The sequence below is a fragment of the Suricata suricatta genome, chromosome 11 (genome assembly GCF_006229205.1).
Source record: "Suricata suricatta isolate VVHF042 chromosome 11, meerkat_22Aug2017_6uvM2_HiC, whole genome shotgun sequence".
Lineage (NCBI taxonomy): Eukaryota > Metazoa > Chordata > Mammalia > Carnivora > Herpestidae > Suricata > Suricata suricatta.
The window spans coordinates 53,704,328-53,716,670 of record NC_043710.1 but is presented as its reverse complement, the minus strand read 5'-3'; the positions used below and the strand labels follow the sequence as shown (position 1 = coordinate 53,716,670).

At 52.1% G+C, this 12,343-nt stretch overlaps 2 protein-coding genes across 3 annotated transcripts in view; one reads left to right on the top strand and one right to left on the bottom strand.

Moving 5' to 3' along the window:
- The window catches only part of LOC115306913 (short transient receptor potential channel 2-like), a 36,706-nt gene extending 30,167 nt beyond the window's left edge, over positions 1–6,539 (top strand). Inside the window, exons 21-25 of the mRNA XM_029957484.1 lie at positions 1,551–1,743; positions 2,297–2,424; positions 2,546–2,624; positions 5,149–5,278; positions 6,140–6,539. Coding sequence (XP_029813344.1) covers positions 1,551–1,743; positions 2,297–2,424; positions 2,546–2,624; positions 5,149–5,278; positions 6,140–6,531 — 922 coding nt within the window. The 3' untranslated portion in view covers positions 6,532–6,539. The remainder of the gene's footprint in view (positions 1–1,550; positions 1,744–2,296; positions 2,425–2,545; positions 2,625–5,148; positions 5,279–6,139) is intronic.
- Positions 6,540–6,925: 386 nt separating this feature from the next.
- ART5 (ADP-ribosyltransferase 5) lies at positions 6,926–11,299 on the bottom strand. Of its 2 annotated transcripts, none has more exons than XM_029915347.1 (5): positions 10,402–11,299; positions 10,020–10,216; positions 8,341–9,070; positions 7,702–7,734; positions 6,926–7,606 (listed from the first exon to the last, which is right to left on the bottom strand). In XM_029915347.1, the coding sequence occupies exons 2-5, from the start codon at positions 10,062–10,064 to the stop codon at positions 7,503–7,505; spliced, it is 912 nt and encodes a 303-aa protein (XP_029771207.1). In that variant the 5' UTR covers positions 10,065–10,216; positions 10,402–11,299; the 3' UTR covers positions 6,926–7,502. The 2 variants fall into 2 exon arrangements, with proteins under 2 accessions (XP_029771207.1, XP_029771208.1); XM_029915348.1 differs by having other exon boundaries at positions 10,020–10,121.
- Positions 11,300–12,343: the final 1,044 nt, after the last annotated feature.

The window sequence follows — 12,343 nt, the reverse complement described above, 5'->3', positions numbered from 1 at the left end:
TTGGGCGTCTTTAGCAGGCCAGGGATCTCCAGGTGGCCTTCCAAGCAATGATTCTGTTATAAATTCTTCATGAGTGCAACTATATGATGGTTTTATCAGTGATGCTCAAAGCGCCACACTTGGGCCTGTGGATATCCGTCAATTCTTTGTCATTGTTCCAGTATAAACGGAGGCTTTATTCAGACTGATCCTTTTACTAAGAACTTCTGTTCACATCCCACCTTCAGGATGTTAGCTTAAAGGAACTGAGCGTAGACAGCTGAAACCATGAACCATAACACCAGGGGCAGCAAACATTCATTCTAGCCTGCTTCATAGGTCCTGGTGGTATCAGTCATTCCACAGTGACACAGGCAGCTTGAGCCCTCCTGTGCTGTTCGTTCACAGATGACACCTTATTAAGTATTTCTGCTAACAATCTCAGGTAGGTTGCATGGTAGGCATATGCACTGTGATTAGGAGCATTTGGAGTTTGACAAGCAGAAGTACAATACCTCAGATCAGCAATTAAAAAGAACACCTTGGGTGGGGCACCTGGGCGGCTCAGTTGGTTGATCAGGTAGTGATCCCAGGGTTGTGAGATCGAGCCTTGCATTGGGGTCCATGCTGTGTGTGAAACCTGCTTAAGATTCTCTCTCTCTCTCTCTCTCTCTCTCTCTCTCTCTTCCCCTCTGTCTCTTTCTCTATTTAAAAAAATTGTTATTAATGTTTTTTATTTGTTTTTGAGAGACAAAGAGAGACAGCATGAGCAGAGGAGGGTCACAGAGAGAGGGAGGCACAGAATCCGAAGCAGGCTCCAGGCTCTGAGCTAGCTGTCAGCACAGAGCCTGATGCGGGGCTCGAACCCACGAACTGTGAGATCATGACCTGAGCTGAAGCTGGACACTTAACCAACTGAGCCACCCAGGCACCCCTCTTTCTCTTTCTTTAAAGGAGATAAAGAAAGAAGGAAAGAAGGAAGGAAGGAAGGAAGGAAGGAAGGAAGGAAGGAAGGAAGGAAGGAAGGGAGGACAACTTGTATGCAATGTAGAGGACAGAATAACAGGAGACCAGATGCAAGGGCTGTTGCAGTAATCTAGGCCTGAACTGGCACTGACATGGAGGGAGTAAGATGGATTAACAAGTAACATGGTCAGGTCTGTGAGTGACTAACAGACATGCACATTCTGCCAGGGATAGAGAAGGGAGTTCAGGAAGGGCTCCTGGAAGAGATGGCACTGATGTTGCTATCGGTGTGGTCCCAATTACCATCTTCTCTCACCTACACGATGACAAATTTCTTAACTGGTCTTCATGCCCCAACTCTCTCATAACTGTATCCTTAGTACATCTGACTCGTAATAACGTGCTCTGTAAATATTGGTTTATTGAAAGAATAAAAGTGAGAGCTCAGAAATGACAAGAGTCAGTATGGCCAGGGTGGTCCAAAGGGCTTCATGGAAGCAGAAGGCCCTTGGCTGGATCCCAGAGGGTGAGGAGTGTGTCCAGGTAGCACTCAGGCTCTCCTCCCACCCCTCACATTCTGTCCTTTGCTTGGCCCGGCCCACTAGTTTCAACGAGACATTCCAGTTTCTGTTCTGGACCATGTTTGGCATGGAGGAGCACAGCGTTGTAGACATGCCTCAGTTTCTGGTGCCTGAATTCGTGGGCCGGGCCCTCTACGGCATCTTTACCATCGTCATGGTCATCGTGCTGCTCAACATGCTCATTGCCATGATTACTAACTCCTTCCAGAAGATTGAGGTGCGTGGACTGAGGCTACCTGTGGCCAGGGAGAAGAAGGGACACCGAAATAGAGAGGAAATGGATGCAAGGAGTCCAGACACTTGGGTTCCTGTTCTGGCTCCACTCCTGTTTTGTTTTGTGGCTTGGGGCAAGTTTTCCTTACCAGGCGTCATTTCCTTCATCTCTAAAATGAGGCTCTTTAGTAATGCTATTCGTTTCTCCAGACACAAATCTGGTGCTCTTTCCACTTCATGGTGGGGAGGAAGGGTGCGCTGTGGAAGAGTAGATGGGAACATGGGAAGGGAGAGGGAAGATGGATGGCATTGGGTTTGTGGCTGGAGAACAGCTTGGCCAGGAATTGGATGTCAGAGGATGAAAGACAGTGAGGAGAGGAAAAGGAAGTGGGAAACCAGGCCGGGGAAATGTGAGTAACAGATGGGAATGGGGAGAAGGTGGCACTTGGCATGCTGCAAAAGAGACATGGAGACTGGGGGAAGCATGAGGCAGACTGGGCAGGCAAGAGGGCAAGGTGCCAAAGCAGTCCTTGCACAGCCTCTGCCTCTGGCCCCAGGATGATGCAGATGTGGAGTGGAAGTTTGCTCGCTCCAAGCTCTACCTGTCCTACTTCCGGGAAGGCCTGACGCTGCCTGTGCCCTTCAACATCCTGCCCTCCCCGAAGGCCCTCTTCTACCTTCTCAGGTGATGACCTCAGAGCTCTCACTCCCAACCTCCCAAGCACACAGCACCCTAGCCTGGCTCCTGCCCAGTTTCCTATACCCTGGACCCTGACCAACTGCTGTTGGCCCCCTGAATCTCCCAGGAGAATTTTCCACTTCCTCTGCTGTTGCTGCTCCTGCTGCAAAACCAAGAAGCTAGACTACCCACCAATCCCCACGTTTGTGAGTACCTCCTCTGCTTGTCGGTGGTCCTCCTCACACCGGGCCTTCGACAGTATTATCTATACCACCTGTTTGTCTGCACACCCTTGTCTGTCTTTCCGGGCATGTTCCCCAGAAAGCCAGCTCCCAGGTCCTCCTCAAGACGTGGCTGCCTTTCCCTCTTCCCGACTCTGGCCGTCTTCTAGATTCCCAACAGTGGGTCACCCAGCTTAAACAGAAATCCAAGCCACCTTGCTTCCAAGCCACCACCAGCCTGTTCAGCTCAGCTGGTCCTGCAGCCTTAAGCAGCTGCCTGAGCCTCTGCTGAGCCACAGAAGGATCAGGAAACCCCACCTCCCCCAAACAATTCTTTTAAGTATTGTATTCTTATTTCTTTTATTACACAATCTTTTTGCCATCACAAAGAATAAAAAAGCTCCAGCCTTCAGACAAACCTCTTTACCCTAAACTGAGCCAAGACACAGATGAACATTTTTCAAAAAAAAAAAAAAAAGTTAAGAAGTCAAGGGACAAATGCCCCACAAACTGAGAAATTAAATGGTTGATAGAGGCCTGAGAGAGGAGGCCAAGCCTCCAAGGGACTCCTTTATCTCTTATCTGTTCCCTAACCCAGGCATGGGCATCCTATCCTAATTCAGACCAGCATTACTGCCAGGTCTGTAGGGGGTCCTATCTGTTCCCCTTAAAACTTGTTACCTAAGGATCTCTCTAGGCCAGGGCTGCCAGGCCGGATCCCCAGGTGAAGAATCCCCCCCACCGCCCCCAGCCACCATTGGTCAATAGTTTGTTCAGCAAGCACTTACCAAAGCACACCTACTCTGGAAATAAAGATACGCATCATGTTGGTCCCTCAAGGTGCTGACAGTCTAGAGTAGGAAGGACATGGACTGTAATGGCACAGCACAACCAGCCTATGACAGAAAGCAGCACCGGAGACTACTGGAGCACGGAGGACAGCATACCCAGGAATCAGGGCGTTTTCCAGAAACTAGAGGGCAGAACAGAATCCTGAAGGGTAAACAGGAGGTTGATGGGCAGATACAGTGAACACAGGAATTCTAGGCACAGTAAACTGCATTTGTTCAGCATGGGCAAAACAGGATGCTTACAAGAAACTGAACGCCCAGGGTTCCCTGTTCCCACCACTTCCTGGCTCCAGATCCTGTGTAGACACCTCCTTCACCTTAATGGACTTTTGACTACAAATTCTGGAATGATCACCCTTCCCCCCCTCCCCCCTCCCCCCGCCCCCGGCCATGCCGTGTTCCTGTCCAGGCTGCCTGATACATATTTGCAGAACATGTGTCAGGACTGCTCCACCCAAGGGTGAGACTCTGTCTCTCTACCTGGTCTTGAAGCTCGTCTCTGGGCCTGTGCCAGTCCTGAGTTGGCAGAGGCACTGTGTCCTGCTGGACCATCCTCCAACATAGCCAGCTGGGATCACCCCAGTCCTCCAGTGCTCCCCCACAGGCACCCCACCCTCTCCCAGCTGCCCCTACCTCGCTTGTTCTTGGGTGATGCAATCAGGTGTCCCTTCCCACCTATCCTGCATGTTTAGGAAATGGCCTCCCTATTTTTATTCCTTATTTTACAAGAAAAAAGCTTTACGTAACTCTGTAGCTTTAAAGGACCTATTATTCTCTCTCATGCTTCTGCCTGCCCACCTTGGTCAATCCCATTTCCCCTGAAAATATTTAACAAAATGCTTTGCTTTTTTATATCATAAAAGTAAATATGCTAAGTATAAAATACCTAGAAAGAAGATAAAACTAGATAAAAATATTTCCTAAGCATGTAGAGGACCCCTATTCCATGCCCCTGTGAAGTACTAACCTGGGAAGTAGGCATTATTACCATTTCTGTCTTAAATTTGGAGACTCTCAGGCCTCGAGAAGTTGAGTAACTTGCCTGAGGCACAGAGTTGCCAAGTAACAGAGCTGGGATTTGAACCTAAATAATCCCAGTCCAGTGCTTTGCCTACTATACCTCTGTTCTCTCTCCACTGTCCGCCCCATCCATATGCCCTGCTTGCCCTCCTGGTACTGTCCTAAGGCCCATAATTGCACCCCAAACCAATCTTTCTAATTGGCATGATGATATCCATCTCATATGCATGAGCAAGTCCCTGCAGGTGTCTCCCCCCAGCCCCTGGTCTCCCCCTGTGCAGAATTTGAAGGGCAGGGTTAGCTTGGACTAACTCAAGAAAACCAAGATGGGGGTGATGGCAGGAGAGAGAACTCAACTGTGCCCAGCTCAACATTTTTGTCTCTGCTCCACCCCCCTCTGCACCCCCACCGACCCCTCAGCCCCCTCCCCTGGTTCTCTTACCCTTGGCCATTCCTCAGCGTCTCTGCCTCCTGTCTTCCAGGACTGCACCAGGGTCTAAATATGTGGCCTTCAGGCGCAGCAAAGTCTGATCTGCACAGATTTGGCCTCCAACCTTTATCATCTAGGGGAGGGTGCAAAGATTAGACAGTGGCTTGGGGTGGGGGTTCTCTCTCACCCTCTGGTCTTCCCATCCCAGGCCAATCCTGGGGCAGGGGCAGGGCCTGGGGAGGGAGAACGTGGATCCTACCGCCTCCGAGTCATCAAGGCCCTGGTACAGCGCTACATAGAGACAGCCCAGCGGGAGTTTGAGGAGACCCGTCGGAAAGGTTAGTGCCTTGCCCCCAAGCCTTCCCCATAGCGGGTCCTTGCTCCTGAGTATAAATACCACACACCCAGACACCCCCTGCAGTGTGGCCTTCCTACTCAATGACTCTCTGAGCCATTCACACATTTATTCCACTCATTTCATTAATCCTTCATGAGTTGGTTGACTCATTCACTCTCTTATCTATTCGCTCACTCACTTAACTCATTATTCACTCAATCACTTATTTACTCATTCACTCACTCAACGACCATTCACCACCACATTCCCTTTGTTCCAGCCTCATCTTGGGGGTGGGGGGGACTGTAAGGAAGCTTTCAATCCTACAAACCATCTTTGTAGGCAGATTAGTGCTTAGCTAGGAGAGACCAAAATTGCAATGGGAGCCCAAGGGAGACAGAGAGAGAGAGAGAGAGAGCAAGCGCCTATTATTTTGACAGGCTAATGGGAAGGTAGAAGAACAGAGGACCAGAAATTGGAGAAAGCAGAGGTGTAATTCAAACTGGGCCCTGAGGGATGGGTAGATGGGAACAGCCCTGACAAAGGCAGAAGCACAAATCTCTACCCATTAAAAACTCTCCCATCTCTGTGATTCCTGATTCCTTCTCTGGGGAGGGGATCCCTTTCCTTCTTTGTATCTTCTATACTCATGGCCACTTCAGCCCCACTCAGATTCATCTGCCCCAGACTCTGGCTGCCCCTGACCCTCAGCCCATGAGCCTGTCTCTCGTTTTCTCTAGTTCTCCTCCCTTAGGACCCACAGGCATGATGTCCCCTGGGGTTCTGTTGAGGGTAGAAGTGGTTCAGGGCAGGCTCATCTTCTGAGAGACCTCCCCATCAACGCCTTCCCCCACACCCCCAGACCTGGGCAACAGACTGACAGAGCTGACCAAGACTGTATCTCGACTGCAAGGTGAGGTGGCTGGTGTGCAGCGGACTCTGGCAGAGGGAGGGACACCTCGGCCATCTGGAGGCGCCAGCATCCTCAGTCGATACATCGCTCGAGTGCGCAACAGCTTCCAGAAGCTGGGCCCTCCCATCCCTGAAACCCCAGAGCTGATGGTGCCAGCGCTTGTGGGGGCCCAGGTAGCTTCAGAAACTGGGATTCAGGATGCTGGAGGGGCTAGGACTCCAGCCTCTGGAGAGTCTGGCTCTTCCTCCCCAGCTCACGTGTTAGTGCACAGGGAACAAGAATCAGAGGCGGCTGGGGACCTGCCCCAAGAGGAAGATTTGGAAATCAAAGGGGGGTCCTGATGCAGTGGCGGGGGGGGGGTCCCTTCTTCTGTTACTAGGTAGAGAAACCTAGGTAAGTGAGGGTAGGAGTCACTTAGTAGAAGCCTGTGCTGCTTTACTTGCCTCAATAAAGTTTCTGTTCTGGATGTCAGATGCCTCCAGAGAGGTAAGGATCTCTGTTTCTTCATGTTTTGAGATTCCCTTTCCCTCGTCCCTGAAATGGACTCTTGTGGGAGCAGGACAGAGAGAAATGTCTTGCTATGGGGTCCCAGGTATCTTGGACTTAGGCTCCTACTTGAGTTCCTTCACATTTTTAGTGGAAAAAGTTCTGGACTGGGAGGCAGGGAGCCTGGTTTCAATATTCTTTGATATTTAGCAAGTTGCTTTTTTCCTTGGCTTTGCATTCCTTATCTGACAAATGGGCGATGACTCCATCTCCCTTTCTTCCTTTCCTTCCCTCCCTTCTCTCCTTTCCTCTTCTCTCCCTCCTTCCTTGCAGGGGGTTGTGGGGAATCTCTGACTGTTAAAGTTTCTGGTTTGCAAGTTGTGGTATGTGACAGGGGTCTGCATAGGGGACCATATCAAGGAGGGATCAAGATGTCATCCTTTTAGTCCCTATTTCTGAGTCTGGCTAGGCTAGAGCAGGGTAGATGGTTTGGTCTCATGGAATAAACCAATCATGAAATTTGATGTCACCACACTGCAATACTGTTTAATTGAGTCATCCAAGTACTACCCGTGCTTGTCCAGGGAGTCCCTACCACCACATGGCAGCGCTCCCTCCACCCTGCCATGGCCTCAGGTCCCCCCACATCCTGGTTGTGAGGGAAGATGGCTGGATACAGAGATGGCGGGGTAGGTCCCCATCCCTGGGGCAGTGGCTGCTAGAGCTGTGTCTGAAACCACTCTCTCGCTTTGGGGCTGTTCAAAGCCCCCTTCTTCACATGAAGGGCACCAGTTCCCAAAACTCCTAAGTGGCACACATTGAACTTTCAAGGTCCAGCTCCTGAGAGCTGGAAGCCCCCAGGTGCCAAGAACAGGGTCTTCCAGGAGAGTAAAGAGAAGTCCCCCTGGGAGGTGGAGTCTGGCTGCCCTCCTGCAGGAGAGAGAAGAGAAGAAGGTGAAAGGTCAGCAGGGCCAGGGGGCGCTGAAGCAGCTGAGGGAGGGGGCAGAGGGTAAGAGGGTACTCACTTTGTACAGACACACAGCTCCGCCTCTTCTCCCCTGCAACAGACAGTACCATGAGGCCTCCATGTAGATAGACCCTCACACCCCAAGCTTCCCTTCCCATCAGGCTTTCGTGTGGGCCGTTCCCCTTCTCAATCCAGCTTTCCCTTCTCCGAAATACTGACTTCTGATGTTCTTTCCTCTTCCTTCCCCTGGAAAATCTCTTCAGCTTGCTTATCTATCCCTGCTCTCACCCTGACCCTAGCCACTTCGCCATGCTGACCCTGTCTCAGCACTTAGAAACAGCATCATATATGTGTCCTGTCAACCCCATTAAGCCCAAAGTCTCTTGAGTTCTGAAGCGGCACCCCTGTCACGTTCCTCTGCTTATCAATATCCTTAACCAGATTCTTTTGGTCAATTAGACTGTACAGCAGATAGAACCTTTTGAGAACACTTAACAGAATCACCCAAGAACATTTATAGATCCAGAAAACACCTAGAAGACCTTCTAAGAGCTGGCAGAATCCACGTCACAGAGAATAGTAATTACAGCTGAGTTCTGGCCCTCAACTTTCCCATTAACCAAGTGGGTCTCCTGAAAGGGCATCCTGGTTTATTTCACCCACCCTACCAGTCCTGCTTCCCTCATGCATGGCTTACCACCCAGATAGGCACAGTTAAAGTGGCTGCAGGTCTGATTATAGCTCCAGAGAGTCACCAGGCTCTGGGCTCCTTCCTGGGAGAAGCTGGTGACCAAGAAGACTTCATGTGGGGGGATCAGCACTTCACGCTCCTCAGGGAAGACAGAGAAGGCCTGGATAGGGGCCCCAAAGCAAGTCCTCAGAGAGAAGAAGGTGGCATTACCAAATCTGCGGGCCACTGCCTCATCCAGGGAGCTGGAAACAAACTGGCCCAAGCGGACAGAGTCCCCCAGCCTCTTGGGTTCAAAATGAAGGGTGCCCACGCCTCGAAACACCACCTCCCCAGGTCCCCTGCTGCAGCCCCCACTGCCCTGCAGCAGCTGCAGGGCCCGGGACAAGTAGAAATGCAGGGCCTTGAAGGGGAAGTGCTTCATGTAGAAATCCCGGGAGCCACCGCCTGTCCGCACAGCCTGGTTCAGCTCCCAGTACAAAGTGTTAGATGAGTTGGTATAGACCATGACGGCGATTCCGTGCTGGGCTTTGAAGCCAGGGGGCAGGGTCAGCCCTCGGCGCCTGTGCTCCCAGACCTCCCGGGCAGCCTCCCAGGACTCCCGCAGCAGGGTGTGGCGGGCCATCTCCTCCTTCAGCAGACGGACTGCCTTCTCTTCCATCTCTTCCGTGCAGCCCACATAAGCATCATCAAATGTGTCTGGAGCCAGGCCTAGGGGCAGGATGGGAACAGCCTGGGCCTATGGATGTAGGAAAGAGAGGAGCCACATAAGAAAGAACTAAACTAAAGAAGTTTAGAGCACTGGACAGGGGCCTGGTGGCCGACTAACTCAGAAACACAGTATCTCGTTTCTATGACCAAATTTTTAATATATGCAATTTTGCAAGAGCTCAAGGGCTTAAATAGCACAGCCACTGCAGTTGGACAGCCATGGATTCAAATCGTGATTTCCTCATCTACTAGCTGTGGCATCTTGGGTATCTCTCTTAACTTTTGTGGGCTCTCCCCATACACACTAAGGATACTTCCAACTTCGGGGATAGTGTGAGGACACCATATAGATCTTCACTTCTGTACAACATGAAGGGGTCATTTTGTCATTAGAGAAGTTCTTGTACCTGGTAGGAAGTGGGGCTAGATGACTTCCAAGCACTGTTCTGGCTCTAAGGTCAGTATGCAAGGGATATACAAATACAGAGCCAATGTCCAATGACCTGACCCTGTCCCCATCCTTAGATTCTCTTCCCCCCTCATGCCACCACATCAAGACATTGTCAACTGAGACTCCTGAGTCTTCTCCTGCTTTAGAAGCCCATATTCCCAAACATAGGGTTGGTGTGTAGAGGAGGTCAAGCCCTGGTCTGGGAGGGGCTGCAGGAGGGCAGCAAACAGGTAGCCAAGCCAGTTTGCCTGGGCTGCACCTGTGGCGGCAGACAGGGAGTGGGAAGGAATGATCTGAAGGAAGGAGGATCATAGGAGGACCAGCGGGTGGAGGTGAGGATTCTGGGAGAGAGAATGGAAACTTGGTGTTTCCTGCGGGGATGGCGACTCTTGAGAAGAAGAGGACTAGGATCCTAGATAAGAATCCCAGGAGATACTTTTGAGGAGTCAGCCCCCCAGTCCACCTCTTTTTGGTCTGCCCCTGAATGGTTTGTTCCCTTTGAGGTGGCAGAGGTTCCCCCAGTTACCTGCCAGAGGGCTTGAACAGCCATCAGCAGAGCCACCAGCATCATTTTTGGGGGAGACTCAGGAAAGCGAGGTCCAGATGTCGAGGCACCAGTGACGATGAGCTGATGGACAGAGACCTGGGTCCGTTCCTCTGGGATGTGAAGTGCCCCGGTTCAGGATACAGCCCAGGCGGGCGTGGGCGGGGCTAAGGGCGGGCCTAAGGGAGTGGGTGGGGCTTTAGATTTTATTGTCCCCCGCAAACCCCCGGGGTTCAGCTCCCCAGATTCCCAGTTGCCCCCAACCTCAGCGTCTTCTGCTCGAGTACCTTATTACGATGATAAAGGCGGAACCGTTATTTGGCTTCGCCTGGACAGGGGAGGGGGCGGGAGGCCGGGGACCCACCTGGAAGTTGCAGGGGCGAGAGCGGGAAGGGGCGCTGATAGCTCTGGCTGGCGGCAGGGGGCTGAAGTCCGGACGGGCGCTGCGCTGTCCCAGGAGTCCAGGCCGATCAACAAAGTCCCGCGGCTAACTATAGCCCCCGCGGCGGTAACCCGACACCTCTCTTCTCCAACCACGGACACTGGGTGGGAGCAGCCGAATGGCGCGGGAAGGGGCCGAGGGGCGTCCCTCCCTTTCCCTAGGACTGGGAGTTCTTTCTCCGGAATCTGCTTTGGCTCCTCGCGAGGCCAGGGGGGAGGGCGGAACTTGTGAGACTTGGCCTCTCCCTCAGGTGGGCCCGGACCTGGCTGGGCCCCAGCTCGCCAGACCACTACGCCAGGGAGGCCCACGAGGGTCCCGCCCACCAGGAAGTCTCCGCTGGTGCACTTGCTGATCTGCATGATATTTGCATATGGCCCAAAAGTTAGAGCATTTGTGGTGGTACCTCTGAGCCACACCCACCCGTCCCCTACGCTTTAGTAGGGTTGGACCGGATGCAGAGCTATCTCACAGCCTCAGGGGCCAGTCCCACTTCTCCCCAGACCCTCCCTCTCTGGACCTCTTAGACTCAGCTGACCCCATGTTTATAAACACTAGCTCTTCCTCTCCCCTGCTGCGGGTCTGTCTATAAATAACCTGGCTCTGAGTTTTGGATGCCCAATCAGAGGTAATGGGAGAAGTGGCCAGCTAAGGAATCAGTAAGCAGCTCTGGGGACAGCTTTCTGGCAGCCTGAGCCTCTGGGGGTGGGAGGGTTACTCCCACAATGGCCATGGGAGTTGGGGAGGAGGTGTCTCAAATGTCAGAATTTAAAGAGATGCTTCCTGTCGCCTCCAGGGGCAGAGGTGGGCCTAGGAGATTAGATTTACCTCGGGGTCTCCATCCTGGTCTGGCTCATTCATTTAGCCCCATCCCTGTTGCCCCATCCCCTCAGGCTGCCAGCCAAATAAAGAATTTCCTTCATTCTCCCTGCTTTCTCCCAAATTCCTTCCTATAGCCCCAAAAGACAAACTGTGTACCTGGGCTTGGAGAAGTTTGGGGAGGTAGATGGAAGGAGTGGGCTCCCCCCAAAATAGAACACTTGTCAGGCAAACACACTGCTCTTGGGGCACTTGGGTGGCTCAGTCGGTTAAGCGTCTGACTCTTTTTCAGTTCAGGTCATGATCTCACCACTCATCAGTTCAAGCCCTGGGTCGGGCTCTGTACTGACAGCATGGAGCCTGCCTGGGATTCTCTCTCTGCCCCTCCCCTGCTTGTGCACGTGATCTCTCTCAAAATAAATAACTTAGAAAAAAAATGACAAGTACTCTTGTCCCCTTCCAATGAGACTGGCCATCCCAAAGCTCATCTAGATTAGAAAATCAGGGGTTTCTCAACTGTTTACCATGACTGTGAAAACAGCATCTGGCCTGTGCATCCTGGCTGCCTCTGTCCCTGGAGGACCCTCAGCATTTGCCACTGGAACGGAAGATACCGTCCGGGATGGCTAGCCTTGCTGAAACAAATCCTTGGTGTCAGACCTACTGGGTCAGGGTTTTGTCCTCTCCCCACACAGAAGTGCTTCTCCCATCCCCAGATGTGGAACTCCAAGAAAGGCCCTAAGAGATGGAATCAAATCTAGTCACTGACCAGAGGCCCTGAGGCAGAAAGTCCTCCGAGAGCGCATAGCAAATCAGTGCTGATCAGACCCAGCCTCCTTAATCTGAGAATCTCTCCCTGCATGTTAGATGAGTCTCCATGCTCACATGAAGGGAATAAAACCTAACTGTAAAAGATACTGAGGACAGGCGTGCTGTACACTGGACCAAACCCAGAGGGGAGGCAGTCTTCCAGCCTGGATCCTTGATGCCTCAGCCCACCTTCCCTCTGGCTTCAGAGATTCCCTTCTTCATGGGAGGAGCACTGGCC